The sequence below is a fragment of the Theropithecus gelada genome, chromosome 11 (genome assembly GCF_003255815.1).
Source record: "Theropithecus gelada isolate Dixy chromosome 11, Tgel_1.0, whole genome shotgun sequence".
Lineage (NCBI taxonomy): Eukaryota > Metazoa > Chordata > Mammalia > Primates > Cercopithecidae > Theropithecus > Theropithecus gelada.
The window spans coordinates 92993589-93020798 of record NC_037679.1 but is presented as its reverse complement, the minus strand read 5'-3'; the positions used below and the strand labels follow the sequence as shown (position 1 = coordinate 93020798).

Genomic DNA, 27210 nt, shown 5'->3' with positions numbered 1-27210 from the left:
CAAAAGGCAGCGGAGCACATGCACCTGTGCCTGCTCACACCGAAGACCCTCCTGCAACCACAGCAAAGGAGGGAAGCGGGTGTCAACCCTGAAGGACACTAAGAATGGGAAAGGGGAGGGCAGCAGCGGGAAATGGTGGCATTTTGGGAGAGATGCTGGGATGAACGTGCAGGAGCGGGCTTTGATCTCTTAGGAGGAGGTGATACCCACGAGGAGGTGGTGGTGTTCCCAAGAGAATCCTGCCAAGGCTCGGACCCGAGAGGCCCCAAGCACCTCCGGAGGCAGGGCTGAGGGAGACCTCAACACTGAATGGGCTGAGGGAGGCCCAGCTGGCAGGAGCTGGGGGGTTTACCCCAGAGAGAGGCTCCAGACTGAAGGACACTGAGTGCAGGGAGGAGGTTGGACAGGCCCCCCAAAGGGTGACAGCCCAGCCCTCTTCCCAAACGCCAGGTGCTGGGACTATATCCCCAAGGATGTGAGTCTTGCAGAATCTGAGCACTCCCTTAACAAAACATTCCTGTCCACTCGCGATGACAAAGACTCGTGAGTGCACAGAGCTCCCACCGGCTTGATAATGTTTCCTTCATTCAAGGTCCCCAGAAGCCTAAGGAGTTCTAACCAGAGAAAGGGCACAGCACCAGCAAACAGAAGGAACGGAGACCGGGAAGGGAGAGGGAGCTGCAGAAAGCTAAAATGAGGCCAGGTGCAGTGGCTCACGCCTGTAATCCCAGCACTTTGGGAGGCCGAGACAGGCAGATCACCTGATGTCAGGAGTTCGAGGCCAGTCGGGCCAACATGGTGAAATCCTGTCTCTACTAAAAACACAAAAAATTAGCTAGGCATGGTGATGCATGCCAGTAATCCCAGCTACCCGGGAGGCTGAGGCAGGAGAATCACTCGAACCCAGGAGGTGGAGGTTGCAGTGAGCTGAGATCACTCCACCACACTCCAGCCTGGGTAATAGAGCAAGACTGTCTCAAAAAAAAAAAAAAATACAGAAAGTTAAAATGAAAAACAATCCTCTCAGGAAGTTTAAAAACAAATGTGTTGATAAAACAAAAAAAAATTTTTTTTTTTTTTTTTTTGAGATGGAGTCTTGCTCTGTCACCCGGGCTGGAGTGCAGTGGTGCGATCTCAGCTCACTGCAAGCTCCACCTCTCGGGTTCACGCCATTCTTCTGCCTCAGCCTCTCCAGTAGCTGGGACCACAGGCACCCGCCACCAAGCCCGGCTAATTTTTTGCATTTTTTTTTAGTAGAGACGGGGTTTCACTGTGTTAGCCAGGATGGTCTTGATCTCCTGACCTCATGATCCGCCTGCCTCAGCCTCCAAAAGTGCTGGGATTACAGACGTGAGCCACCATGCCCAGCTAAAAAAATTTTTTAAAAAATACTCAGAGATGGGCCGGGCGCGGTGGCTCAAGCCTGTAATCCCAGCACTTTGGGAGGCCGAGACGGGCGGATCACGAGGTCAGGAGATCGAGACCATCCTGGCTAACACGGTGAAACCCCGTCTCTACTAAAATATACAAAAAACTAGCCGGGCGAGGTGGTGGGCGCCTGTGGTCCCAGCTACTCAGGAGGCTGAGGCAGGAGAATGGCGTAAACCCGGGAGGCGGAGGTTGCAGTGAGCTGAGATCCGGCCACTGCACTCCAGCCTGGGCAAGAGAGCGAGACTCCGTCTCAAAAAAACAAAAAAAATTCAAGAAAGCAGATGGGGTTAGAAGATAAAAGTAGAGAAAATATCTCCATAAGTTGAACAAAGTAAGAAAATAATAACAGGAAAAAAGACACGCACGCCAGGGACCATGGGACTAGCCCAAGTTCCAGAAAAAACATGAAATTCACAAGGGCAGTTATCCAAGTTGTGCTCACAAGTAGAGCTTCCAGGACTCAAGGAAATTTGCTTCAAAATCAAAGCCTCCCTCTGCAGATACCCAGCATGATGAGAACACACACACATACACACACACACACACACACACACACACACACACACACACGGAATTGCAGATCTAGGGATAATGAGAAGGTCCTAAAAGTTTCCAGAGATTAAAAAAACAAGCCTTCTACAGTGATTTGGGAATCACAACGTTGAATGTCTTCAACAACATGGGAAGCAAGATAAAAATAGAAAAATGTCTTTGAAATGGTGAGAGGGAACTATTTCCAGTTGCGAATTTATATCCAGCTCAAGTATCTCTAAAGAATAAGGGTATCCAGCTCAACTATCTCTAAAAAAATAAGGGTAGAATGAAGAGAGTACCAACACACAAGGATGTGAGAAATTTAACTCCCACATACTCTTCCTCAGAAAGCTACTGAAAGATCCACTGCTTAAAACAAGGAACTGAACCAAAAAAAGAGAAAAACATGCAATGCAACAAGAGCAGTTCCCAGGATGAGGGACAGGGAAGGCCCAAGAATCCAGAATGATACCCATGAGGCAGGCCTAGAACACAGCCAGCACCTCCCAGTACAGGGGCACAGCGTGTGCCAGGAAATCTGAATCTAAAGCCAACTTCTACCTTATTAACAGCACTTTCAGAATTTGGATGATAAATGAGTGACTAATACGGTGGAAAAAAATAAATCTTCCTGGCCTGAGATCCTCTACTCAGGCTGGACCAGTCATCTGTTGTTCTGCTGAGCTGGCATTGGTTTCCATTTTCTGGGTATGAATGGATGTTAGGCCAAGCAGTGGACTGTATTTGGCATGTGGGTGGGCTTTTTTTTTTTTTGCGGGGGCGGAGAATGTCTAATCCACATCCATACCCCCTCTCTAGGATACACTGCTTTTGCAAGAGCTAAGGGTTGGACCATTTGACTCTTTCTTGCCTGTCTGATATCCACACCTACATTTCCTAGGGTACTTGTTGTTCTTCTCCATCCAGACTCCATACTTTTTTCTTTTTTTGAGACGTAGTCTCGCTCTGTCACCCAGGCTGGAGTGCAGTGGTGCAATCTTGGCTCACTGCAACCTCCACCTCCCAGGTTTGAGCAATTCTCCTGCCTTAGCCTCCCAAGTAGCTGGGATTACAGGCGCCTGCCACCACACCCAGCTAATTTTTTTATTTTTAGTAGAGATGGGGTTTTACCACGTTGGCCAAGCTGGTCTTGAACTCCTGACCTCAAGTGATCCACCTACCTTGGCCTCCCAAAGTGCTGGGATTACAGGTGTGAGCCACCGCACCCAGCCTCATTCTCTCTTATTCTAACAACATGTCCACTTTGCAGGGGAAGTCACCCTCCCATCTTTCGCAGCCCATGAGTAAGAGGGAGGTGACCTCACTCCTTAGCCCCAGGGATGAGAATCTGACCCAGGCACAGTCGATCAGACTGACAGCGGTAGGATCAATGAAAACCATGTGGCCCAAGTCAGTTCACACTAGAACTTGTGTGGGAAAACTGGGACTGAGAAATTGTCCAATGGTAAGATTTCTTAAGATGGTAAAATACAATCTCCAAGGAGCTAGTGTGAAGCCAGCACAGAGGACAGCACTGCTGACAGATACTCCGAGCTGGAGTCCTGATGACATCGTTTAAATGGCGCCTGGATCCAACCATGCCTGAAGGCCATATAGTTTTCAGTTATGTGAGCCCACAAGTCTTTCTTCTTAAGCCAGTTAGAGTTAGGTTTTAGTAGCCAAATAAGTCCATACTGAGGTGTTAGGCGGCAGGGGAGAGCTGGGGAGGAGGCATCTCACCTCGGACCACGGTGCCTGGATAGAGGCAGCGGTACTGCTGGCTCCAGTAAGCTGCAATCCTGGTCCCTTGTGGCAAGAAGCGAGTGGAGGCTGGCCTCACATCGATGATCTAGGAGGGCATGGGATGAGTGCAAGGTGTGGACACAGTTGTGGCCATGGCCTTGGACACCCAGCCCACCCCGAGCATCCCGAGGCCCCGCCCTCCCCCTCTCACCGCCTCCTGCAGCAGCTGCTCCAGACAGTAGATGTGAGGCCGGTTTCCGCGCTCACCCTCCACCACCACGCGGTATCTGCGGGAGCAAAGGAGGCATGAGGTGGCAGAGGCCAAGACCTCCCAGAGGGCCTCAACTCCGCCAGCACCAGCTCTGCCTCCCAGACCACTGGGAGGTGACACCAGGACTCATAGAGGTTTGCTGGCTTGCTGAATTTGGCAATTCTCCTCCTTTCTGGGCTCATTTTCCTCATCTGTAGAACTAGGGGTTGCAGAGCACGCCAGGCTGGTGCAGTCCAGATCCTGAGAGAGGCCAGCACGCTCCCTCTCACCCCTTCCTGCTACAGCTCCTGCCATGGAGCCGCCGTGCCCAGCCCCTGGGAGGGTTCACCCAGTATTCCCTCAAAGTGCCCAGGGCCTCCCTGTCAGCTCTGAGCCCACTCATGCCCCTGCCCTCTGCCATCAGGGGAAGCCACAGCCTAGAAAGGAGAAGCGGCCAGGCACAGAGGCCGAGACATGGGGCAGGTAAGGGACGTGGGGCTCTGTGCCAGACCTCCCACCCCACTCACATGTCTGGCGAGTGCACGGTCTGCACGTGGCCGGCATATAGCAGCTTGTCGTCCATGGGGATGAGCACACGCAGGCCGTCCTTCAGCTCGTCCTTGTCGATGATGCAGGACCGAGGGGCTGCAGGGGTCGGACCGTGAGGCAAGGCTGGAACCAGGGGCGTCTGTGACACCTCTCCCTCCTCCCGTCACCCCTAAGTCATCCCCTTGAAATGGAGGCCCTGGTGCCGGGTGGGCCTGTGGGGCTGAGATATGTGCACACCTTTTGTCTGCCCATGTGTGTACCTGTGCAGACCTGTGTGTACCGGTGGGCACACACAGGGTGCCGTGGACAGCCCCTCTCCTCTCAGCCCCCTTCCCTGCCTGGCCCCAGATGTCTGCAAAGACCCCAGGCAGGTGTGAACCCAGGGATGAAAGCCTGCACGTGCTGTCTCTTCCCACCCCAAGGCAGCCTCTGGGACTGGCACGAAGCTCTGGGTTCCAGCCATCACCGGACACTCACAGCCACCATCCTCCATCATGACGTCCACCCCCCTTACTGCTGCCCTCAGCGAAACTTCTAGGACTTTCTTTTTTTTTTTTTTTTTTTTTTGAGACGGAGTCTCGCTCTGTCGCCCAAGCTGGAGTACAGTGGCACGATCCTGGCTCACTGCAAGCTCCGCCTCCCGGGTTCACGCCATTCTCCTGCCCCAGCCTCCCGAGTAGCTGGGACTACAGGCGCCCGCCACCGCGCCCGGCTCTTTTTTTGTATTTTTTTTTTTAGTAGAGACGGGGTTTCACCATGGTCTCGATCTCCTGACCTTGTGATCCGCCCGCCTCGGCCTCCCAAAGTGCTGGGATTACAGGCGTGAACCACCGCGCCTGGCCAGGACTTTCTTTTTATTTTATTTTATTTTATTTATTTATTTGAGATGGAGTTTCAATATTGTCGCCCAGGCTGGAGTGCAATGGCACAATCTCGGCTCACTGCAACCTCTGCCTCCCGGGTTCAAGTGATTCTCCTGCCTCAGCCTCCCAAGTAGCTGGAATTACAACCGCCTGCCACCACACCTGGCTAATTTTTGCATTTTTAGTAGAGACAGGGTTCTGCCATGTTAGCCAGGCTGGTCCCGAGCCCCTGACCTTGGGTGATCCACCCACCTCAAGCCTCCCAAGTGCTGGGATTACAGGTGTGAGCCACTGTGCCCGGCCTCTTTCTTTTTTTAAATATTTTTTTTCAGGACAGGCACGGTGGCTCACACCTGTAATCCCAGCGCTTTGGGAGGCTGAGGCAGGTAGATCACGAGGTCAGGAGATCAAGACCATCCTAGCCAACATGGTAAAACCCTGTCTCTACTAAAAACACAAATATTAGCCAGGCTTGGCAGCGCACACCTGTAGTCCCTGCTGCTTGGGAGGCTGAGGCAAGAGAATTGCTTGAACCTGGGAGGCGGAGGCTGCAGTGAGCCGAGATCACGTCACTGTACTCCAGCCTGGATGACAGAGAGGGAGACTTCATCTCAACAATAATCATCATCATCATCATCATCATCATCATCTTTTCAGAGACAAGGTCTTGCTTGCTCTGTCATCCAGCCTAGAGTGCAGTGTCAAGATCATAGCTCACTGCAGCCTCGAGCTCCTGGGTTCAAGCCATCCTCCCACCTCAGCCTCCTGAGTAGCTGGGACTACAGGTGCACACCACCATGCCTGGCTAATTATTTTATTTTTTGTAGAGACAGGGTCTCGCTATGTTGCCCAACTGATCTCAAACTCCTGGTCTTAAGTGATCCTCCCACCTCAGCCTCCCAAAGCACTGGGGGTGCAGGTGACCACACCCCACGTACCTCTGAGACTTTCTGTCCACTTTTTCTTTCTGGTGGAAATGAATGCCCAGGGGCAAACTTCCCAATGGCGGTCAACTCTCACTGCCCCAGCCCTCTGCTCCCTCTCCCTGTGGGTGCCTCCCTTTCTCTGGAGCGCCCCTGACCTGGGCCTGCCTTTCCTTCTCAGTGGGACCTTTCACCCGGTCCCCAACATTCCCATTATGAATATAAAAAGACCCAGATGGCTCGATGGGAGAGGGATGGTTGGGACTGCCGTATCCCTGCCTGTGCCTGCACAGAGCCCTCACGTGGCCTTGTCACAGGCAGACTGGACTCCCCACGCCTTGACGTTGGGCTTGGCCATGTGACTCTCAGAAGTGGCCGGGGCCCAATGCTGAGCCTAGGCAAGAGAGCTCGTACGCTCAACTACTCTTAAGCCACGGGTCTGGCAGGATAAACGACACACGCAGAGAGGACCACAGACATGGAGCAGCTGACCCCTGGCCAGCTCGTCACTGCAGGAGCAAGGCCAGTGGGGGTCTGCACAGCCACCCAGCAGCCCTGCATGCCCCGAGATGCACACGGCGGCGGCTGGTTGTCACACAGTGGCTGCTCACCAGTGCAGCCTTGGGGTAGACAACTCCTTCTCTCACTCGCTCCCCCATATACCCACAATCTCGCCTCTGGGCTATAGACCCCTGGGTCCCAGCCTGGGCGTGACTTCCCGGGGTGCCTCCCAGGCACCCCAGACTGGAGTTATCAAAGCCCAGCACATGACCCTCTCTGACCCGGGTCTCAGGGACAGGGCCTCTGCCCAGCCCCCCGCAAACCTGTCCTCACCCTTCCCTTCCCCTCTCATCTGCCTGCACCCCCAACACTGCCTCCCATCCAGTCTCCCTCCTAATGTGCACGCCCTGCCCCGCCTCCCCCCCTGCTGCCCCTGTGGCAGCCCCAGGCCACAACCCACTCTCACCTGGACAGCACAGCCTCCTAACTAGACTCCCTGATTTCCCTGGGGCCCCCACTCATTCTCTGTGCAGCACCAGACAGCTTTTTTTTTTTTTTTTTTTTGGTAAGACAATTTCGCTCTTGTTGCCCAGGCTGGAGTGCAGTGGCATGATCTTGGCTCACCGCAACCTCGACCTCCCAAGTTCAAGCGATTCTCCCACCCCAGCCTCCCTAATAGCTGGGATTACAGGCGCCTGCTACCACACCCAGCTAATTTTTGTCTTTTCAGTAGAATCAGAGTTTCATCAGGTTGGCCTGGCTGGTCTGGAACGCCTGACCTCAGGTGATCTGCCCATCTTGGTCTCCTAAAGTGCTGGGATTACAGGCATGGGCCACCCTGCCCAGCCCAGACAGCTCATTTTAAAGTCAATCTGAGCATATCACATCTCCACATCTAACCTCACAGAGCTGCTCACTTTCCTTGGGGCCAACACGGAACTCCTTCCCAAGCCCCACAGGACCTGCTTCCTCCCTGGCCCCAAGGCAGCTCTCTTGCCCCATCTCCAGTGGACTGAGCTGCAGCCAGTCCAGCCTTCTCATCAACCGGGGTAACGGCCTCAGGACCTCTGCTCCTACGGTTCCCTGCCCCCAGTTAGCCCAGCCCTTCCGTCTCATGCCTTGCTCAGATCTGCCTTCCCCAAGGGAGGCTCCAGCAGCCCCGCCTGGCACATGCAGCATCAAGGCCACTCACCCGGGGTCAGCGGCCGCTCCACGGCCCCGCCACGCGGTAGGTGCTCATCCTCCGAGAAGCTCGAGTCCTGGTTGGGTTCAAAGTCCTCCTCGGCCGCCATGCTCTCCATCAGCTTGCTCACGGCGCCCCCCTTGCCGCGGTTCTGGGGACAGAGCACGGCCGACAAATGACTTAGGACCTGGCACGGGGGTCCTGCTGAGCTAGGGACCCCTCTGGAAACCTGGAGCCACAATCAGGCCACAGGGGGAATCTGTCACGTGCATGGCGGGGATCCCAGCTGGGGGCACCCCAGAGGCCAGGGGGAGGGTGAAATAGGCCTGAAACCCAGCTGGCCAGTGCTCAGTACTTGGTGCTCAATACTCAGTACTCTGTGCTCAGTATCAACACTCAGTGCTCAGCACTCACTACCACACCTCTGTTCATCACTACGGTGAGTGCCTCTGTTCCCTCCTTAAAGAAACTTCAGCAGCATCTCCAGCCACATCCAATGGGCTTCAGGAAAAACCACTTGGGCAGGGGCTAGCAGGTGTGGGGAATAGGCACACCATCATCTGCCACTCAGGCTAAGAAATTCACCCAAACCTGAGGGCCCTGTGAGGACCTGGTGCTGGGCTGGGGGCCTGTCACCCAGGTCACCTGGTCTCTGTTCCAGTGTCCCTCATCCCCGCTAGAGCAGGCATTTCCTGAAGACAGGAGCAGAGTCTCCAGTATCTCCTTATCCCTGGAGCACGGGGACGGCCAGGTCACCCCCATCACCTGCAACCTCTCTGAGCCACAGCTACAGGGAGGGTAAATACAGAGCAGCAGGTGGAGCCCCCTACCCTGACCACAGGAGCATGGCTGAGCCCCCCCACGGTGCCCCACCAGGGCACCGCGAGTCTCACCTCCTTCTTCACCTCCTTCCCTTTGGCCTTGGCCTTGCTCCTCTTGGCAGCGGTCAGGGAGCTGGCGTGAGAAGCCCTAGCCTCAGAGGGCAAGGCGGGAGCTCGGGGCGGCGGCACCCCAGCTCCTGGCCCGGCCTCTTTCCCTTTCTTCTTCTGGAGGAGGAAGCAGCAGAGAGGAGCCATCAGAGGGCAGGGAAAGTGCAGGCAGCAACCCTGTCCCCTTCACTCACTCACTCCCCCAAGTTTTGTACCACCCCAAGTGTGCCCTCCCGGGAGGAACAAAACGTCCCTTCTCTCTCCCCCTGCAAGAGTTTTTGGTTTGGGTTTTTTTTTTTTTTTTTTTTTTGAAGACAGGGTCTCGCTTTGTTGCCCAGGCCAGAGGACAGTGGCGTCATCACCACTAAATGCAGCCTCGACCTCCTGGGCTCAGGCAATCCTCCCACCTCAGTCTCCTGAGTAGCTGGACTACAGGTACACACCACCACACCCAGCTAAATTTTTATTTTTATTTTTTTTAGAGACAGGGTCTTGCTATGTTGCCCAGGCTGGTCTCAAACTCCTGGCCTCAAGCAATCCTCCCGCCTTGGCCTTCCAAAGTGCTGGATTACAGGCTGTTTTTAATGTGTATTATCTTATTACTAGTATTACTTGTTGCCCCCTCTACCCAAAAAGACAACACTGAAGTGTATATATGTTGTGAGTTCCTCTCCAGTGACTCTCCTACCAACTCCACAGAGTCAGCTACTAGTAACAGCATGGTGTGTCCTTCTAGAACTTTCCACAAACACACACAACCCTGTAATTATGAAGGCTATGCAGACACAACCATGCACACACAGTATTTAAAAAAAAAAAAAAAACACCCACACACAGGTAGGAATTTACCAATAGTCCTGCCTTGCAACGTTTCCCCCGTAACACGACTGATACACATAAAAGGAGCTTCATTTTAATAGCAGCCTATTGAGCCAAGGTATGGAGAAACTGTAATTCATTTACTTTAACCACCGCCGCGGTGAGAAGGACCTGTAGGCTGCCTCTGTTTTTTCACTCTCTGTTTTGTTGTTGTTTTTGAGACAGGGTCTCGCTCTGTTGCCCAGGCTGGAGAGCCGTGGTGCAATGACAGTTCACTGTAGCCTCAACTTCCTGGGTTCAAGTGATCCTCCTGCTTCAGCCTCCCAAGTCGCTGGGACTACAGACATGCACCGCCATGCCCAGCTAAAAAGTCTACACTTTCTAAAAAGGACATGTCTAAAACAAATGGCCATTAGCTGGGCATGGTGGGGGGTGCCTGTGATCTCAGCTACTTGGGTGGCTGAGGCAGAAGCATCACTTGCGTCCGGTAGGCGGAGGTTGCAGTGAGCCGAGATCGTGCCATTGCACTCCAGCCTGGGCAATAAAGCGAAACTCCGTCTCAAAAATAAAATAAAGTTAAGAAAAAAAACAAGGCTAGGCGTGGTGACTCATGCTTGTAATCCCAGCACTTTGGGAGGTCGAGTTGGGAGGATCACGAGGTCAGAAGATCGAGACCATCCTTGCTAACACAGTGAAACCCCGACTTTATTAAAAATACAAAAAAATTAGCCGGGCGTGGTGGCGGGCGCCTGTAGTCCCAGCTACTCGGGAGGCTGAGGCAGGAGAATAGCTTGAACTGGGAGGTGGAGGTTGCAGTCAGCCGAGATTGGGCCACTGCACTCCAGTCTGGATGACAGAGCAAGACTCTTTGTCAAAAAACAAACAAACAGAACAACAAAAAAAAACAACCAAGGCCAGGAGAGGTAAAAAAGTAATAAATAAAGATAATAATGGTCAAATGTTACCAAGACAACAACAGAAGTCACAGCGTCCGTATCCAAAATGAAAGTCAAAGCAAAGAGCATTAAAAGAAAGAAAAAATGGCGTGTTCTAGGGAAAAAGAGTATACAGTTTAATCCCCGTTTTGGGGGGGAAATATATACATGTATATGTGTGTGTGTGTGTGTGTTTTATTTTCTTGTTTCTGCTGAACTCTTTAATGCAAGTCATCCTTTTGGAATCAGAGGCATCTTAGGCGTTGAAGGAATATTAGTGGCGCTGTCCCCATATCTCTGGGATCTGTCATTAAGCAGATAGCTGCAGCTCCTGGTACATGTCCCTGCAGCTGTACCCACAAGGGAACAAAAGGAAATGACAGCAGAAAAAAAAAAAAAAAAGCCTGAGTGGATTTTTCTTTTCTTTATCTTCCAAATTACTGTTATAATCAGATAAAACCAGTAACTCTTTCTTTCCCTTTGATCAGAACACCCATGGCTGGGAGCCTTCCCCTACTTTTTTGCAAAAAAAATAAAATAAATAAGAAAGTAACTTCCGACATGATGGAAGCTCTGTACACAAAACAGAGACGCTCACTGCTTTGGTAATTATGACAGCAAAACACCATCATCACCCAAACCACCAACCGCCAGCAGGGTCAGTGGTGGGAGACAGGCAGGCAGTGGGATGGCATTCAACCATTCAAAAATACTGACAGCCAGGCGCGGTGGCTCACACCTGTAATCCCAGCACTTTGGGAGGCCAAGGCAGGCGGATCACTTGAGACCAGGAGTTCAAGGCCAGCCTAGCCAACATGGTGAAATCCCATCTCTACTAAAAATACAAGAATTAGCCAGGCGCGAGGGCATGTGCCTGTAATTCCAGCTACTTAGGAAGCTGAAGCAAGAGAATCTCTTGAACCCAGGAGGCAGAGGTTGCAGTGAGCTGAGGTCGCGCCATTGCACTCCAGTCACAAGAGTGAGACTCTGTCTCAAAAAACAAACAAAAATACCGATGGCCAGGCGTGGTGGCTTATGCCTGTAATCCCAGCACTGTGGGAGGCTAAGGCAGGAGGACTGCTTGAGCCCAGGTGGTCGAGACCAGCCTGGGCAACATAAGGAGACCCCACCCCATCTGCACAAAAATATGTATTTTTTTAATTAGTCAGACGTGGTGGTATACACCTGTAATCCCAGCACTTTAGGTGGTCGAGGCAGGAGGATCACTTGAGCCCAAGAGTTTGAACCAGCCTGAGCAACACAGTGAGACCACTGTCCCTTTTTTTTTTTTTTTTTTTTTTTTGAGACAGAGTCTCGCTCTGTCACCCAGGCTGGAGTGCAGTGGCACAATCTCGGCTCACTGAAACCTCCGCCTCCCAGGTTCAAGCAATTCTTCTGCCTCAGCCTCCCAAGTAGTGACTACAGGCAGCCACCACCATGCCCAGCTAATTTTTTTGTATTTTTTTTTAGTAGAGGCAGGGTTGCACCATATTGGCCACGCTGGTCTCGAACTCCTGACCTCGTGATCTACCCGCCTTGGTCTCCCAAAATGCTGGGATTACAGGTATGAGCCATCACGCCTGGCAGAGACCACCATCTCTTATTAAAAAAAAAGTTAGCAAGGTGTGGTGGCGTGCACCTGTGGTCCCACCTACTCAGAGGAGACTGAGGCAGGAGAACTGCTTAAACTTGGAAATTCGAGGCTGCAGTGAGCTACAATTGCCATTGCACTGCAGACTGGGCAACAGAGCAATATTCTGTCTCTTATAAATAAATACAATAAAAATATAGATAGAAGGCCGGGTGTGGTGGCTCATGCCTGTAATCCCAGCACTTTGGGAGGCTGAGGTGGGCGGATCACCTGAGGTCAGGAGTTCGAGATGAGACTGGCCAATATGGCGAAACCTTGTCTCTATTGAAAACACAAAAGTTAGCCGGGCATGGTGAACGCCTGTAATCCCAGCTACTCGGGAGGCTGAGGCAAGAGAATCGCTTGAACCTGGGAGGCAGAGGTTTCAGTGAACCAAGATCTCACCACTGTACTCCAGTCTGTGCAGTGGGACAGATTCTGTCTTTTTTTAAAAAAAAAAAGGCTGGGCACGGTGGCTCAAGCCTGTAATCCCAGCACTTTGGGAGGCCGAGACGGGCGGATCACAAGGTCAGGAGATCGAGACCATCCTGGCTAACACGGTGAAATCCCATCTCTACTAAAAAATAGAAAAAAAACTAGCCGGGCGAGGTGGTGGGCGCCTGTAGTCCCAGCTACTCGGGAGGCTGAGGCAGGAGAATGGTGGGAACCTGGGAGGCGGAGCTTGCAGTGAGCCAAGATCGCGCCACTGCACTCCAGCCTGGGCGACAGAGCGAGACTCAGTCTCAAAAAAAAAAAAAAAAAAAAAGAAAATAAAAAGCCCGTCCCATGTGGCAGTACACATGCTATAACACAGACTGAACTAAGTCTGAAAAGCAGAATACAGCCGGGCGCGGTGGCCCGTGACTGTAATCTCCGCACTTTGGGAAGCTGAGGTGGGCAGATCATTTGAGGTCAGGAGTTCGAGATCAGCCTGACCAACATGGTGAAACCATGTTTCTACTAAAATACAAAAATTAGCTGGGCATGGTGGTGGGCATCTGTAATCTCAGCTACTCGGGAGGCTGAGGCAAGAGAGCTGCTTGCTTGAACCCAGGAGGCGGAGGCTGCAGTGAGCTGAGATCGCACCACTGCACTCCAGCCTGGAGGAAAGAGCAAGACTGTGTCTCAAAAAACAAACAAACAAAAAGACTCTTCTATCTGTGAAACTGTAAAGAAGGAAAAACACCTGTGCTAGTTTTGCTGTTGCACCTCAAGCTGTAAGTTACAGCCACGGTACCTGATTGCTTATAATAGAGGGTTTAGTACTATCCATGGTGGTCTTAGGCATCCACAGGGCTCCTTAGAACATATCCTCTACAGCTAAGGGGGGCATACTGTATGAAAGCATATTTCAAAAAAATGTTGGGCCGGGTGTGGTGGCTCACACCTATAATTTCAACCCTTTGGGAGGCTGAGGTGAGTGAACTGCTTGAGACCAGGAGTTCAAGACCAGCCTGGGCAACATAGTGAGATCCTGTCTCCACAAAAAATTTTTTAAAATTAGCCAGGCAGGCTGGGTGCGGTGGCTCATGCCTGTAATCCCAGCACTTTGAGAGGTCGAGGTGGGTGGATCACCTGAGGTCAGGAGTTTGAGACCAGCCTGGCCAACATGGAGAAGCCCTGCCTCTATTAAAAATACAAAAATTGGCCAGATGTACTGGTGTATGCCTGTAATCCCAGCTACTTGGGAGGCTGAGGCAGGATAATTGCTTGAACCCAGGAGGCAGACGTTGCAGTGAGCTGAGATCATGCCATTGCACTCCCGCCTGGGCAACAGAGCAAGACTCCGTCTCAAAAAAAAAAAAAAAAAAAAAAATTAGCCAGGCATGCTGGTACACATGTATAGTCTTAGCTACTCCAGAGGCTGAGGTGGGAAGATCACCTGAGCCTGGGAAGTGGAGGCTGCAGTGAGCCATGACTGCACCACTGTATTCCAGCATGGGCAACAGAGGGAGACCCTGTCTCAAAAAACAAACAAAAAACATTAACAGTGTCTGTTCTTGGGATGCTGGGATGTGGGGTGATTTTCCTTGGGTGTTTGAGCCTCTGTTTGTCAACAAGGAATCCGTTCTGTTCCAGGTTCCTGCTACACTATCAAAAGGCAGACACTGGGTGAGCCTCTGGTATTATAGCTGGATATAATAGCTGGGTATTCAGCTGTTCAGATGCCAGGAATTGGAAACCCTTGGCTCCAACAGAAGGAACGCCTGGGAAACGCCCAAAGAGGCAGTGGTTAAGAAGCCAGAACTGAAGCTATGTCCCCAGTGTTCAAAGCCCTGCTCTGTTGATCATTCGCTGCTGGAACCTTGGACAGATAGCTGTTCTTTTTGTTTTTGTTTTTGTTTTTTTTGAGACGGAGTCTCACTCTGTCGCCCAGGCTGAAGTGCAGTGGCGCAAACTCGGCTCACTGCAACCTCTGCCTCCCAGGTTAAAGAGATTCTCCTGCCTCAGCCTCCCGAGTAGCTGGGACTACAGGCGCCCGCCACCAAGCCCGGCTAATTTTTTTTTTATTTTTAGTAGAAATGGAGTTTCACCATGTTGACCAGGCTGGTCTTGAACTCCTGACCTCAGGTGATCTGCCCACCTTGGCCTCCCAAAGTGCTGGGATTACAGGCGTGAGCCACTGCATCCAGCGTTTTTCTTTATTTTGAGACAGAGTCTTGGGCTCTGTTGCCCAGGCTGGAGTGAGGCAGTACGATCATAGCTCACTGCAGCCTTTACCTCCTGGGCTCAAGCAATCTCTCTGCCTCAGCTTCCAGAGTAGGTGGGACTACAGTAACTTGCCACCACCACTCTCAGCTAATTGTATTTTTTTTTTTTTTTTTTGGGTAGAGGCAGGGTCTTGCTATGTTGCCCAGGATAGTCTCAAAACTCCTGGCCTTAAGGGCTCCTCCCACCTCAAAGTGCTGGGATTGCAGGTGTGAGCCACCACAGCCAGTCTGGTGCCTGTCAGTATGTAAGCCACCTATAGAGTATGGTTCATAGGAGGAACCCACTTCACAAGGTCCTGCACGTTAAGTGTGCGCGGTGAAGGGGTTAGAACATGTCTGGGCCTACTATGTGCTACTTGGTAGCACTGTTATTATATTTGTGGAGACAGAGTCTCACTCTGTTGCCCAGGCTGGAGGGCAGTGGCGCGATCTCAGCTCACTGCAACCTCCGCCTCCTGGGCTCAAGAGATTCTCCTGCCTTAGCCTCCCGAGTAGCTGGGATTACAGGTGCCTGCCACCATGCCCGGCTAACTTTTGTATTTTTAGTAGAGACAGGATTTTGTCATGTTTGCCAGGCTGGTCTCAAACTTCTGACCTCAAGTGATCCACTGGCCTTGGCCTCTCAAAGTACTGGGACCACAGGCATGAGCCACCGCGCCTGGCTGGATCATTATTATTATTGTTACTAATTGTTGACACCAGTCCTGCAAGGCCTTCAAAAACCTGAGATGGCCTCTGCCACGAGGAGACAAGAGCACAAATCCAAGGTGCCTATGGATGGTGCTTACATTGGTGCCTTCCTCGCTACTACCCCTCTGTCAGGAAATTAATGTGACTCTCATCTTTTTTGTGATTTTCTCTAGAATGTCATTGTTATTTGAGGGTTCGTCCTACATCCAGGGCTCAGGGTGGAGAGGCCCGAGTCAGAACACCGTCAAAACCTAGCTGTTAAGTCTGAACGCATCCAAATAAGAGGAGGAAGCAACTGGCCATTAGCTTCCCAGTGGCCAGTGCAAAAAGGGTAACAGGTTCAATTATCATAAAGTTGTCGAAAAGCAAGTTTTCTTACTCTGTGGTGTTCATAGAGAGAATTTAGGAAATCTGTAAATGGGTAGGAAAGAAAATCCCACCTGTATTTTCATATTTTAATCTTTTAAAAAAATGGGGTTTTCAGCCGGGTGCAGTGGCTCAAGCCTGTAATCCCAGCACTTTGGGAGGCCGAGACGGGCGGATCACAAGGTCAGGAGATCGAGACCATCCTGGCTAACACGGTGAAACCCCGTTTCTACCAAAAAATACAAAAAATTAGCCGGGTGTTGTGGCGGGCGCCTATAGTCCCAGCTACTTGGGAGGCTGAGGCAGGAGAATGGCATGAACCTGGGAGGTGGAGCTTGCAATGAGCTGAGATCCGGCCACTGCACTCCAGCCTGGGCAACAGAGCGAGACTCCGTCTCAAAAAAAAAAAAAAAAAAAATGGGGTTTTCCTTCAGGTGAGAGTAGAGGCCACAAACCACAAAAGTACCTGCAGTACCGGTGACTTTGCCACCTATGGAAACCACGGAGTCTTGCAGCACACAACAGTTAACTGCAGGGACCTTAAACCATCCTTTATACTCATTGCTTCAGAAGTACTGCACTAGCCGGGCGCGGTGGCTCACGCCTGGAATCCCAGCACTCTGAGAGGCTGAGGCAGGAGAACAGTTTGAAATCAGCCTGGGCAACGCAGCAAGACCTTGTCTATACTTAAAATTTAAGAATTAGCTGGGCATGGTGGTGTGCACCTGTAGTCCCAGCTACTCAGGAGTCTGAGGTGGGAGGACTGCTTGAGCCCAGGAGTTCAAGGTCACAGTGAACCATGATCACAGCACTCCCCTCTGGCCTGGGTGACAGAGTGAGACTCTGTCTCTAAAACATAAAATAATAAAATTTTAAGTATGGTATTTACTAGACCCACTGCCAGATGTGCTTATTAATTAAATACATCCCTAAAGGAACATATAGGTACCATATCACAGAAGGGTCTTTTCAATATTTTGATAACTGTGGTCAATATCACTGTCTTCCTTTGGGGTCCCAGGTTTTTTTTTTTTTTTTTTTTTTTTTTTTTTTTTGAGACGGAGTCTCACTCTGCCGCCCAGGCTGGACTACAGTGGCGCGATCTCGGCTCACTGCAAGCCCTGCCTCCCGGGTTCACGCCATTCTCCTGCCTCAGCCTCCTCCAAGTATTTTAGTCACTTTTTAAAGTCATCTTCTGAGACAGAAGAAGAGACAGTAAGGACCTCTCTAAGAAATGGGTGGTAAGTCGGGCGCGGTGGCTCACGCCTGTAATCCCAGCACTTTGGGAGGCCGAGGCAGGCGGATCACAAGGTCAGGAGATTGAGACTATCCTGGCTAACACAGTGAAACCCCGTCTCTACTAAAAATACAAAAAAAAATTAGCCAGGCGCGGTGGCGGAGGCCTGTAGTCCCAGCTACTCAGGAGGCTGAGGCAGGAGAATGGCGTGAACCCCGGGGGCAGAGCTTGCAGAGAGCCAAGATTGCGCCACTGCACTCCAGCCTGGGCGACAGAGCCAGACTCCGTCTCAAAAAAAAAAAAAAAGAAAGAAAGAAATGGGTGGCCAAGCATGGTGGCCTCATGCCTGTAATCTCAGCATTTTGGGAGGTTGGGGCAGGAGAATCGCTAAAGGTCAAGAGTTCAAGATTAGCCCAGGCAACACGGCAAGAGCCCATCTCTACAAAAAATAAATTAGTCGGCTGCAGTGACATGTGCCTGAAAATCCAGCTATTTGGGAGGCTGGGGCAGGAGGACTGCTAGAGGCCAGGAGGTGAAGGCTGCAGTGAGCCATGATCAGGCCACTGTACTCCAGCCTGGTGACAGAGCAAGACTTGACTCTTAAGAAACAAAGGAACAGGTGCCCAGCTCCTCCTGGGGCTGAGTCCTAGTAGGGGCTCTGGGCGGGCCTGGAGCCGAGTCCGAGTCCGTTAACAGTGAAGCCGCTTCCCTAGGCTGGGAGGGGAGAGGGCCCCTCCCTCACGGAACCCCAGGGACCCTTCTGCGGCTCCCCTCCCCACGCGGCCCCTACCTTCCTGGGGTCCTTCCTGTCCTTTGCACGCCCGGTGTCCTTGCGCGGGCTCAGGGGGCCGCCCTTGGCGCAGCGGCTGGCCTTGGTGGCGGGCGCGGTGCTGGTGGGCGCTGGTGCAGCAGCTGAGGCGTCGTGCAGGAAGATGCGCTCGCTGCGGCGCCGTGTCCACAGGTCGTCGTCGCTGGCCTCGGGCCCCGCCTCGAAGCCAGGCTCCTTGGGACCCCGCAGCTTCCGGGGCTTGCGCCCCTTCTCCACCGCCAGCTTGGCCTTGTCCGGGCTGCTGGGGCCGGGGCCGCGGGCGCCAGGCGTGGGTGCGGCCAGGGAAGGTCCCGGTTCCCCCAGTCCCTTTTTGGGCCGCAGGAGCCCCGCAGGCGACCGCTTGCGCACCTTGACCTCGCTCTCCGAGTCGGTGTACTCGAACTCTGTTCCTGAACGCAGGAGGAGAGCGTGCTGGTCACAAGGTCGTGGGGACCCAACCCCATGGGCACCATTCCTCCCCCGCAGGACCTCCCCGCCGATGGCAACACTTCCCCCGTTTCCAGGAGAGGAAACTGAGGCCCAGAAAAGAAGGACTCACAAGGCCCACGCCTGTCCCTACTATGCCTGTCCTCACCCACCTCCGCTGCCCGGACGCTGCTCCCAACCCCTCGCCCCATGGAAAGATCCTGGGCCCCTTGAGCTCCTCCCAGGCCCCATGTGACTTGTGGAAATCCCAAAAGCCAGGGCAGCTGGGCGGGGCGGGCCGGCCCCACACCTGCAGGGCAGCAGCCCTCTAAGGCAGGCAGGCGGGGAAACCCGCAGAGAAGCCCCAAGTTCCACTCGCCTTCTCTCCCCTGTTCTTGGTGCTGCCTGTCAGAGCTGGGTGGTCCCAGGAATCGTCCACTCCCACTGCCCTCTCTACACGACAGGGCCACCCCAACAGCCCTCCTTCCACCCCAGGCCCCACCCATTGCACAGCCAAGGCCCTGCTTCCCTCTGTCCTGGATCCTGGGTCCCAGCCCCTGGGCTCCTTGAACGCACAGCCTCTTGAGCACAGGCCGCCCAGCACTTGCTCAGCACCTACCATCCCCACTCACTCCCAGCTGCAAGCTCTGCTCTCTGCCATCCCCTCTGCACAGAGCACCAGCTCCCCCGACCTCTCCTTGGAACAGCGCTAAGTCCTTCAGAAGGAGACCCACCCCACACCCCGGGAAGTCCTCTCTGGCCACACCTCTGTTGTCACAGGCAATGCCACACCTTAGCATTTCTGTCCATGCCCAGGTCCCAGCTTATCCCAGCCTGCCCTGCCCCTGGGAATCAGATCCCTGAGTTCTCTGAGATCTCCAGCTAAAGCCCCAGGTCAGAGCTGGTATCCAGGAAGAGCGTGTGAGTGAGGCGTGGGCGGCACTGCTCCCCAGGACAGGGGCTCCAAGGTGCCTTCACTCAGGGATGCAATCTGTGTGACAGTCCCTTGTGTTAACAACCTCAGGGAGAGCCAGTGGTCTGCCTTAAATCCTCCAGCACAGGAGCCGAAAAGCCAAGGCCCAATCCCAGGCCTACCGACCCCAGGGACAGCTGTGAGAGGCTTGCCCTGCACTGTGCCGGTAGAGGAAGTCACAGCAACAGGGGCCGGCGGGGGCTGCCCAGTGGGAAAGAGTCACCGGCAAAGTGTAATGATCCTATTCGTTAATTTTTTTTTTTTTTTCCTTGAGACGGAGTCTTGCTTTGTCACCCAGGCTGGAGTACAGTGGTGCGATCTCAGCTCACTGCAAGCTCTGCCTCCCGGGTTCACGCCATTCTCCTGCCTCAGCCTCCTGAGTAGCTGGGACTACAGGCGCCCGCCACCATGCCCGGCTACGTTTGTTTTGTTTTTTTTTTTAGTAGAGACGGGGTTTCACCGTGTTAAGCAGGCTGGTCTCGAACTCCTAACCTTGTGATCCACCCGCCTTTGCCTCCCAAAGTGCTGGGATTGCAGGCGTGATCGTTAATATTTTGCCAACAGACTTTCCAACTTCCCAAGGTGAAGGGAGGCAGCAAGGGGCTTTTGAGGCTGATGTGGGTGCAGGCCACAAGCCTGAGTGCTCTGCTCTGGGTGTGACGGAATGAGGCACCACCCGGTAACAGTCCCCCCAGAGATCCACTGGAACACCTGGCTTCCATAATCCCTCACAGGCCCATTGTGTATCGTTCAGGGAGGGACAGTGGACAGAGACGAGGCTCATGTGGAATGCAGAGAGTGAAGTCACAGGAGGCACATCCCCCTGCACCTTCTACCCTGGCACTAGACACGGTCTTCTTGGCACACACAGCAGGGAAGGTGGGGCCCACATGGAAAAGAAATAGAGTCCCACTGACCTCAGCACCAGGAAAGAGAAGTCTAGAAACTGGCAACACAGAAGAGAGTAGAAAGGGAGCCAGAGGCCGGGTGCGGGGGCTCACGTCTGTAACCCCAGCACTTTGGGAGGTCAAGGCGGGCGGATCACCTGAGGTCAGGAGTTCAAGACCAGCCTGGCCAACATGGTGAAACCCTGTCTCTACTAAAACTACAAAAATTAGCTGGGCACAGTGGAGTGCGCCTATAGTCCCAGCTACTTGGGAGGGTGAGGCGGGAGAATCACTTGAACCTGGAGGCAGAGGTTGCAGTAAGCAGAGATTATACCACTGCATTCCAGCTTGGGCGACAGAGTGAGAATCTGACTCAAAAAAAAAAAAAAAAAAAAAAATTGGGAGCCAGAGGCCAGGCGCGGTGGCTCACACCTGTAATCTCAGCACTTTGGGAGGCCAAGGCGGGTGGATCACAAGGTCAGGAGTTCGAGACCAGCCTGGCCAATAGGAGGAAACCCCATCTCCAATAAAAATACAAAAATTAGCCAGGCATGGTGGCGCACACTGTAGTCCCAGCTACTCAAGAGTCTGAGGCAGGAGAATCGCCTGAACCCAGGAGGCAGAGGTTGCAGTGAGCTGAGATCGTGCCATTGCACTCCAGTCTGGGTGACAGAGTGAGACTCCATCTCAAAAAAACAAAAAAAAAATTAGAAAGGGAGCCAGAGAGGGGTCCCCATGCGCTCTCTCTCTCCCCCATGTCTCTGAATGGCCCTGAAACTACCTACACACAGAATAGACTCCAAGCAGCCCAGGGCTCAGCAAAAAGTGATCTGAACAGAGGCCAGAGACACCACCCAAGAAACTGGACTTCAAGCCCTACCAAGGAAATATCTGCTAAAATAAAGGAGATAATACTCACTGGAAAAAAAAAAAAAAAAAAGAAAGGCATTCTGACTCTCCACCACCTCAGCCCCACAATGTCTAAGATACAATCCAAAATTACAAGACAAGGCCAGGCACGGTGGCTCACACCTGTAATCCCAGCACTTTGGGGAGGTCAAAGTGGGCAGATCACTTGAGGTGAGAAGTTTGAGACCAGCCTGGCCAACATGGCAAAACCCCATCTCTACAAAAAATACAAAAATTATCTGGGCGTGGTGGCATGCATCTATAATTCCAGCTACTTGGGAGGTTGAGGCACAAGAATCACTTGAACCCAGGAGGCAGAGTTTGCAGTGAGCAGAGATCACACCACTGCACTCCAGCCTGGGCAACAGAGCGAGACTCTGTCTCAAAAAAAAAAATTACTAGGCAAATGAAGAACCAAGAAAATGCATCACATTCCAGAGAGAAAACAAAAGCAACTGAACCTGACCCTGAGATGAACCACATGTTGGAACGAACAGCCAAGGCTTCTGAAATCCTCAAAGAGGTAAAATAAAACTTGTTTTCAGTGCATGAAAATCTTACCAGAGAAATAGGAAGGACTAACAGAAACAACAGAAAAGAACCAAATGAACCAACTTTAAGTACAGAACTGGCTAGGCACAGCAGTTCACACCTGTAATCCCAGAACTTTGGGAGACTGAGGCGGGAGGATCCCTTGAGGTCAGGAGGTCATGAGTTCAAGACCAGCGTGGGCAACATAGTGAGACTCTGTCTCTACAAAAAATACAATAATTAGCCAGTCATGGTGGCACGCACCTGTGGTCCCAGCTACTCAGGAGGCAGAGGTGGGAGGATCACCTAAGCCCAGGAGGTTGAGGCTTCAGTGAGCCATGATTGTGCTCCTACATTCCAGCCTGGGTGACAGAGCAAGACCCTGTCTCAAACAACACAAAGAAATTATAAAACTAAGAAGTACAATTTCAGAAATAAAAAATCCATAGAAGGGATCTAAGAGCTGAATGGATATGATTAAGAGAAAAGTAAGGCCGGGCACGGTGGCTCACGCCTGTAATCCCAGCACTTTGGGAGGCCAAGATGGGCGGATCACAAGGTCAGGAGATCGAGACCATCCTGGCTAACACGGTGAAACCCCGCCTCTACTAAAAATACAAAAAATTAGCTGGGTGCAGTGGCGGGCGCCTGTAGTCTCAGCTACTCAGGAGGCTGAGGCAGGAGAAGGGCGTAAACCCAGGAGGCGGAGCTTGCAAAGTAAGCAGAGATCACGCCACTGCACTCCAGCCTGGGCAACAGAGCGAGACTCCATCTCAATAAAAAAAAAAAAGAGAAAAGTGAGTTTATGAGTTTGGGTGTGGGGGAACCAGCCTCAGAGACTGTCAGATAACAAATGGTCAAATGTATGTTAAACAGGAAAAGAAAGAATAAGAAAAAATGCTTGAAGATTTGTTTTTCCTCAATAGCTGAAATCTTCCCAAATTTGATGACAAACAGAAACTTGCAGATGTAGGGTATCAGATGAACACCAAGCAAAATAAACACAAACAACTTTGTCACGAGGCATGCCACAGTCAAATGGCTGACAAAGATAAACACGAACCCCCAGGAATAACAAGAAAAATGTAACCTATGACTTCCAAAACAATCACTTGATTAATGGCAAACTTCTCATCAGAAACCAGAGACCAGAAGAGAGTAGAATATCTTCTAAGTGCTCAAAGAAAAGGAAAAAAAACTGTCAACCCAAAATTCTATATCCAGTAAAAACATCATTCATGGTGAAATAGGAACATTTTCAGGTAAAAGAACACTAAGAGGCCGGGCGTGATGGCTCACGCCTATAATCCCAACCACTCGGGAGGCTGAGGCAGGAGAATCACTTGAACCCAGAAGGTGGAGGTTGCAGTTAAGTCAAGATCGCGCCATTGCACTCCAGCCTGGGTGACAGAGTGAGCCTGTCTCAACAACAACAACAAAAAAGGAACACCAAGAAAATTCCTCACCAGCAGCTCTACAAGGCAAAACTGCTAAATGAAGTTCTTTGGGCTGAAACTGCAGGAAAACTGGAATCCTCAGACAAGAATGAAAAGCAACAGAAATAATAAATATCTGAATAAATACAAAAGACTTTGTTCACTTTTCCTCTTAATTTCCTTATAAGCCATTTAAATCATTAAAACTAAGCTTGTGGCCGGGTACGGTGGCTCATGCCTGTAATCCCAGCACTTTGGAAGGCCAAGGCAGGTGGATCATGAGCTCAGGAGTTCAAGACCAGCCTGGCCAAGATGGTGAAATCCCGTCTCTACTAAAAATAAAAAAATTAGCCAGGCGAGGTGGCAGGTGCCTGTAATCCCAGCTACTTGGGAGGCTGAGGCAGGAGAATCGCTTGAACCCGGGAGGCAGAGGTTGCAGTGAGCTGAGATCACACCACTCCACTTCAGCCTGGGTGACAGAGTAAGACTCTGCCTTAAAAAAAAAAAACACTAAGTTTGTAACATTGTCTTCAGGGGTTGATACCATGCGAAGAAGTATTACATATAATATAAAATATGAGGTATGATAAGGACTGATAAAGTTGCAAGATTTCTGTATTTTATGTGAAAAAAAACACACGATATGTGGATGTAAAATAAAACACACGATAAGTGGATGTAAAAAGTTAGGAATGTATATTGTTATCTCTATTTTCTATTTTTAAAAATGACAAAATGATACTGAGAAAGCTAACAGGAAAATTAAAATGGAATTCTTAAACATATTCAAATAAATCTGTTTAAAAGGCAGCAAAGGAGAACCAAAAATTAGACAAAAAACTAAAGACTAAGACACTAATACATTGAAAGGCAAAGCATGAAAAAGGTGTACCATGCAAACAGGAACCAAGAGAGCTGGAGTGGCTATACTAACAACAAACCAAATAGACTTTTTAAGACAAAAATTGTTACTAGCAACAAAGAAGAACATTCTAAAATGATAAAAGGGGCCGGGCGTGGTGGCGCAGGACTGTAATCCCAGCACTTTGGGAGGCCAAGGCGAGCGGATCAGCTGAGGTCAGGACCAGCCTGGGCAACAGGCAGAGAGAGGTTGCAGTGAGCTGAGAGCGTGTCACTGCACTCCAGCCTGGGCAACACCGTGTTTAAAAAGAAAAAAAGAGTTGGGCGCAGTGGCTCACGCCTGTAATCCCAGAATTTTGGAAGGCCGAGGCGGGCAGATCACCTGAGGTCGGGAGTTTGAGACCAGCCTGACCAACATGGAGAAACCCCATCTCTACTAAAAATACAAAACTAGCCGGGCGTGGTGGCGCATGCCTGCAATCCCAGCTACTTGGGAGGCTGAGCAGGAGAATCGCTTGAACCCGGGAGGCAGAGGTTGTGGTGAGCCGAGATCACGCCACTGCACTCCAGCCTGGGCAACAAGAGTGAAACTCCGTCTCAAAAGAAAAAAAAAAGGCATTCTGACTCTCCACCACCTCAGCTCCACAACGTCCAAGACACAATCCAAAATTACTAGACAAGGCCAGGCACGATGGCTCACACCTGTAGTCCCAGCACTTTGGGAGGTCAATGAGGGCAGATAGATTACTTGAGGACAGGAGTTCGAGACCAGCCTGGGCAACAGAGCGAGACCTCTTCTCCATAAAAAATTGCAACTGTTTTGGGGCTCCATGAACAATGCTCATATAAGATGGGAAACTTCACTGATAAATGTGTTGTTTTTCTTTTCTTTTCTTTCTTTTTTTTTTGAGATGGAGTCTCACTCTATTGCCCAGGCTGAAGTGCAGCGGTGCAGTTTTGGCTCACTGCAACCTCTGCCTCCCAGGCTCAAGCGATTCTCATGCTACAGCCTCCCAAGAAGCTGGGATTACAGGTGCCCACAACCACGCCTGGCTAATTTTTATATTTTTAGTACAGATGGGCTTTCCCCATGTTGGCCAGGCTGGTCTCGAACTCCTGACCTCTGATGGTCCATCTGCCTCGGCCTCCCAAAGTGCTGGGATTACAGGCGTGAGCTATCATGCCTGACTCAATGTGTGTTCTCTTTTAGACAGAGTGTCACTCTTGTCACCCAGGCTGAAGTGCACTGCAATGGCCCGATCTCTGCTCACTGCAAACTCCGCCTCCCAGGTTCAAGTGATTCTCCTGTCTCAGCCTCCAGAGTAGCTGGGATTACAGGCGCCCACCACCACACCTGGATAATTTTTGTATTTTTAGTAGAGATGGGGTTTCACCGTGTTGGTCAGGCTGGTCTCGAACTCCTGACCTAAAGTGATCCAGCCACCTCGGCCTCCCAAAGTGCTGAGATTACAGGCGTGAGCCACCGCACCCAGCCGTATGTTCTTTATATAGCAAGGAAGAAAAAAAAAAGTGTGTGTTGACTGCTTCACCAACCGGCCTTCCTCATCTCTCTCCCTTCTCCTTGGGCCTCCCTATTCCCTGAAGCACAACAATATTGAAATTAGGTCAATTAATCCTACAACGGCCTCTAAATGTTCAAGTGAATTGAAGAGTCACATGTCTCTCACTTTAAATTGAAAGCTAGAGGCCAGGCGCGGTGGCTCAAGCCTGTAATCCCAGCACTTTGAGAGGCCGAGACTGGCGGATCACGAGGTCAGGAGATCGAGACCATCCTGGCTAACACCGTGAAACCCTGTCTCTACTGAAAAATACAAAAAACTAGCCAGGCGAGGTGGCGGGCGCCTGTAGTCCCAGCTACTCGGGAGGCTGAGGCAGGAGAACGGCGTGAACCCGGGAGGCGGAGCTTGCAGTGAGCTGAGATCTGGCCACTGCACTCCAGCCTGGGTGACAGAGCAAGACTCGGTGTCAAAAAAAAAAAGGAAGCTAGAAATGATTAAACTTAGGGAGGAAGGCTTAAGCCAGTCAAAAGCCGAGATAGCCTAAAAGCAAGGCCTCTTGTGCCAAACAGTTAGCCAGGCTACGAATGCAAAGAAAAAGTTCTTGAAGGAAATTTAAAGTGCTCTGGTGAACACACAAATAAGAAAGTGAAACAGCTCATTGCTGACATGGAGAAAGTCTGCGTGATCTGGAGAGAAGATCAAACCACCCTCAATATTCCTTTAAGCCAAAAGCCAAATCCTCATCCACAGCAAGGCCCCAACTCTCTTCAATTCTGTGAAGGCCGAGAGAGGTGAGGAAGCTGCAAAGGAAAAGTCTGAAGCCAGCAGAGTCTGTCTCATGAGGTGTAAGGAAAGAAGCTGTCAGTCGGGCGCAGTGGCTCACGCCTGTCATCCCAGTACTTCAGGAAGCCAAGGCGGGCGGATCATTTGAAGTCAGGAGTTCGAGACCAACCTGGCCAATGTGGTGAAACCCCACATCTACTAAAAAAATACAAAAATTAGCCAGGCGTGGTGGCGGGTGCCTGTAATCCCAGCTACTGGGGAGGCTGAGGCAGGAGAATCACTTGAACGCGGGAGGCAGAGGTTGCAGTGAGCTAAGATTGCACCACTGTGTTCCAGCCTGGGCAACAGAGTGAGAGCTCCATCTCAGAGAAAAAAAAAAGTAAAGAAGCCGTCTCCATAACATAAAAATGCAAGGACAAGCAGCCAGTGTTGATGGAGAAGCTGCAGCAAGTTCTCCAGAAGATCCAGCTAGGGTCACTGATTAAAGTGGCTACACCAACCAACAGATTTGCAATGTGGACACAACAGCCTTCCACTGAAAGCAGATGCCATCTAAGGCTTTCATCGATAGAGAGGAGAAGTCAGTGCCTGGTTTCAAAGCTTCAAAGGACAGCCCGACTCTTGTTGGGGGCTAATGCAGCTGGGGACTTTTAAGTTGAAGCCAATGCTCATTTACCATTCTGAAAACCCCAGGGTCCTTAAAAATGATGCTAATCTCCTCTGCCAGTGCTCTTACCAGTGGAACAACAGGCCGGGCGCGGTGGCTCATGCCTGTCATCCCA

The 27210-nt window shown here is 51.5% G+C and overlaps 1 protein-coding gene across 1 annotated transcript in view; it reads right to left on the bottom strand.

Annotated features, from left to right (window-relative positions):
* TNRC18 (trinucleotide repeat containing 18) overlaps nt 1-27210 on the bottom strand; it is a 78426-nt gene that overhangs the window by 10110 nt on the left and 41106 nt on the right. The window contains exons 15-20 of the mRNA XM_025402862.1: nt 18085-18512; nt 8871-9023; nt 7987-8128; nt 4486-4603; nt 3920-3995; nt 3706-3814 (exon numbers count right to left, since the gene is read on the bottom strand). Coding sequence (XP_025258647.1) covers nt 3706-3814; nt 3920-3995; nt 4486-4603; nt 7987-8128; nt 8871-9023; nt 18085-18512 — 1026 coding nt within the window. The remainder of the gene's footprint in view (nt 1-3705; nt 3815-3919; nt 3996-4485; nt 4604-7986; nt 8129-8870; nt 9024-18084; nt 18513-27210) is intronic.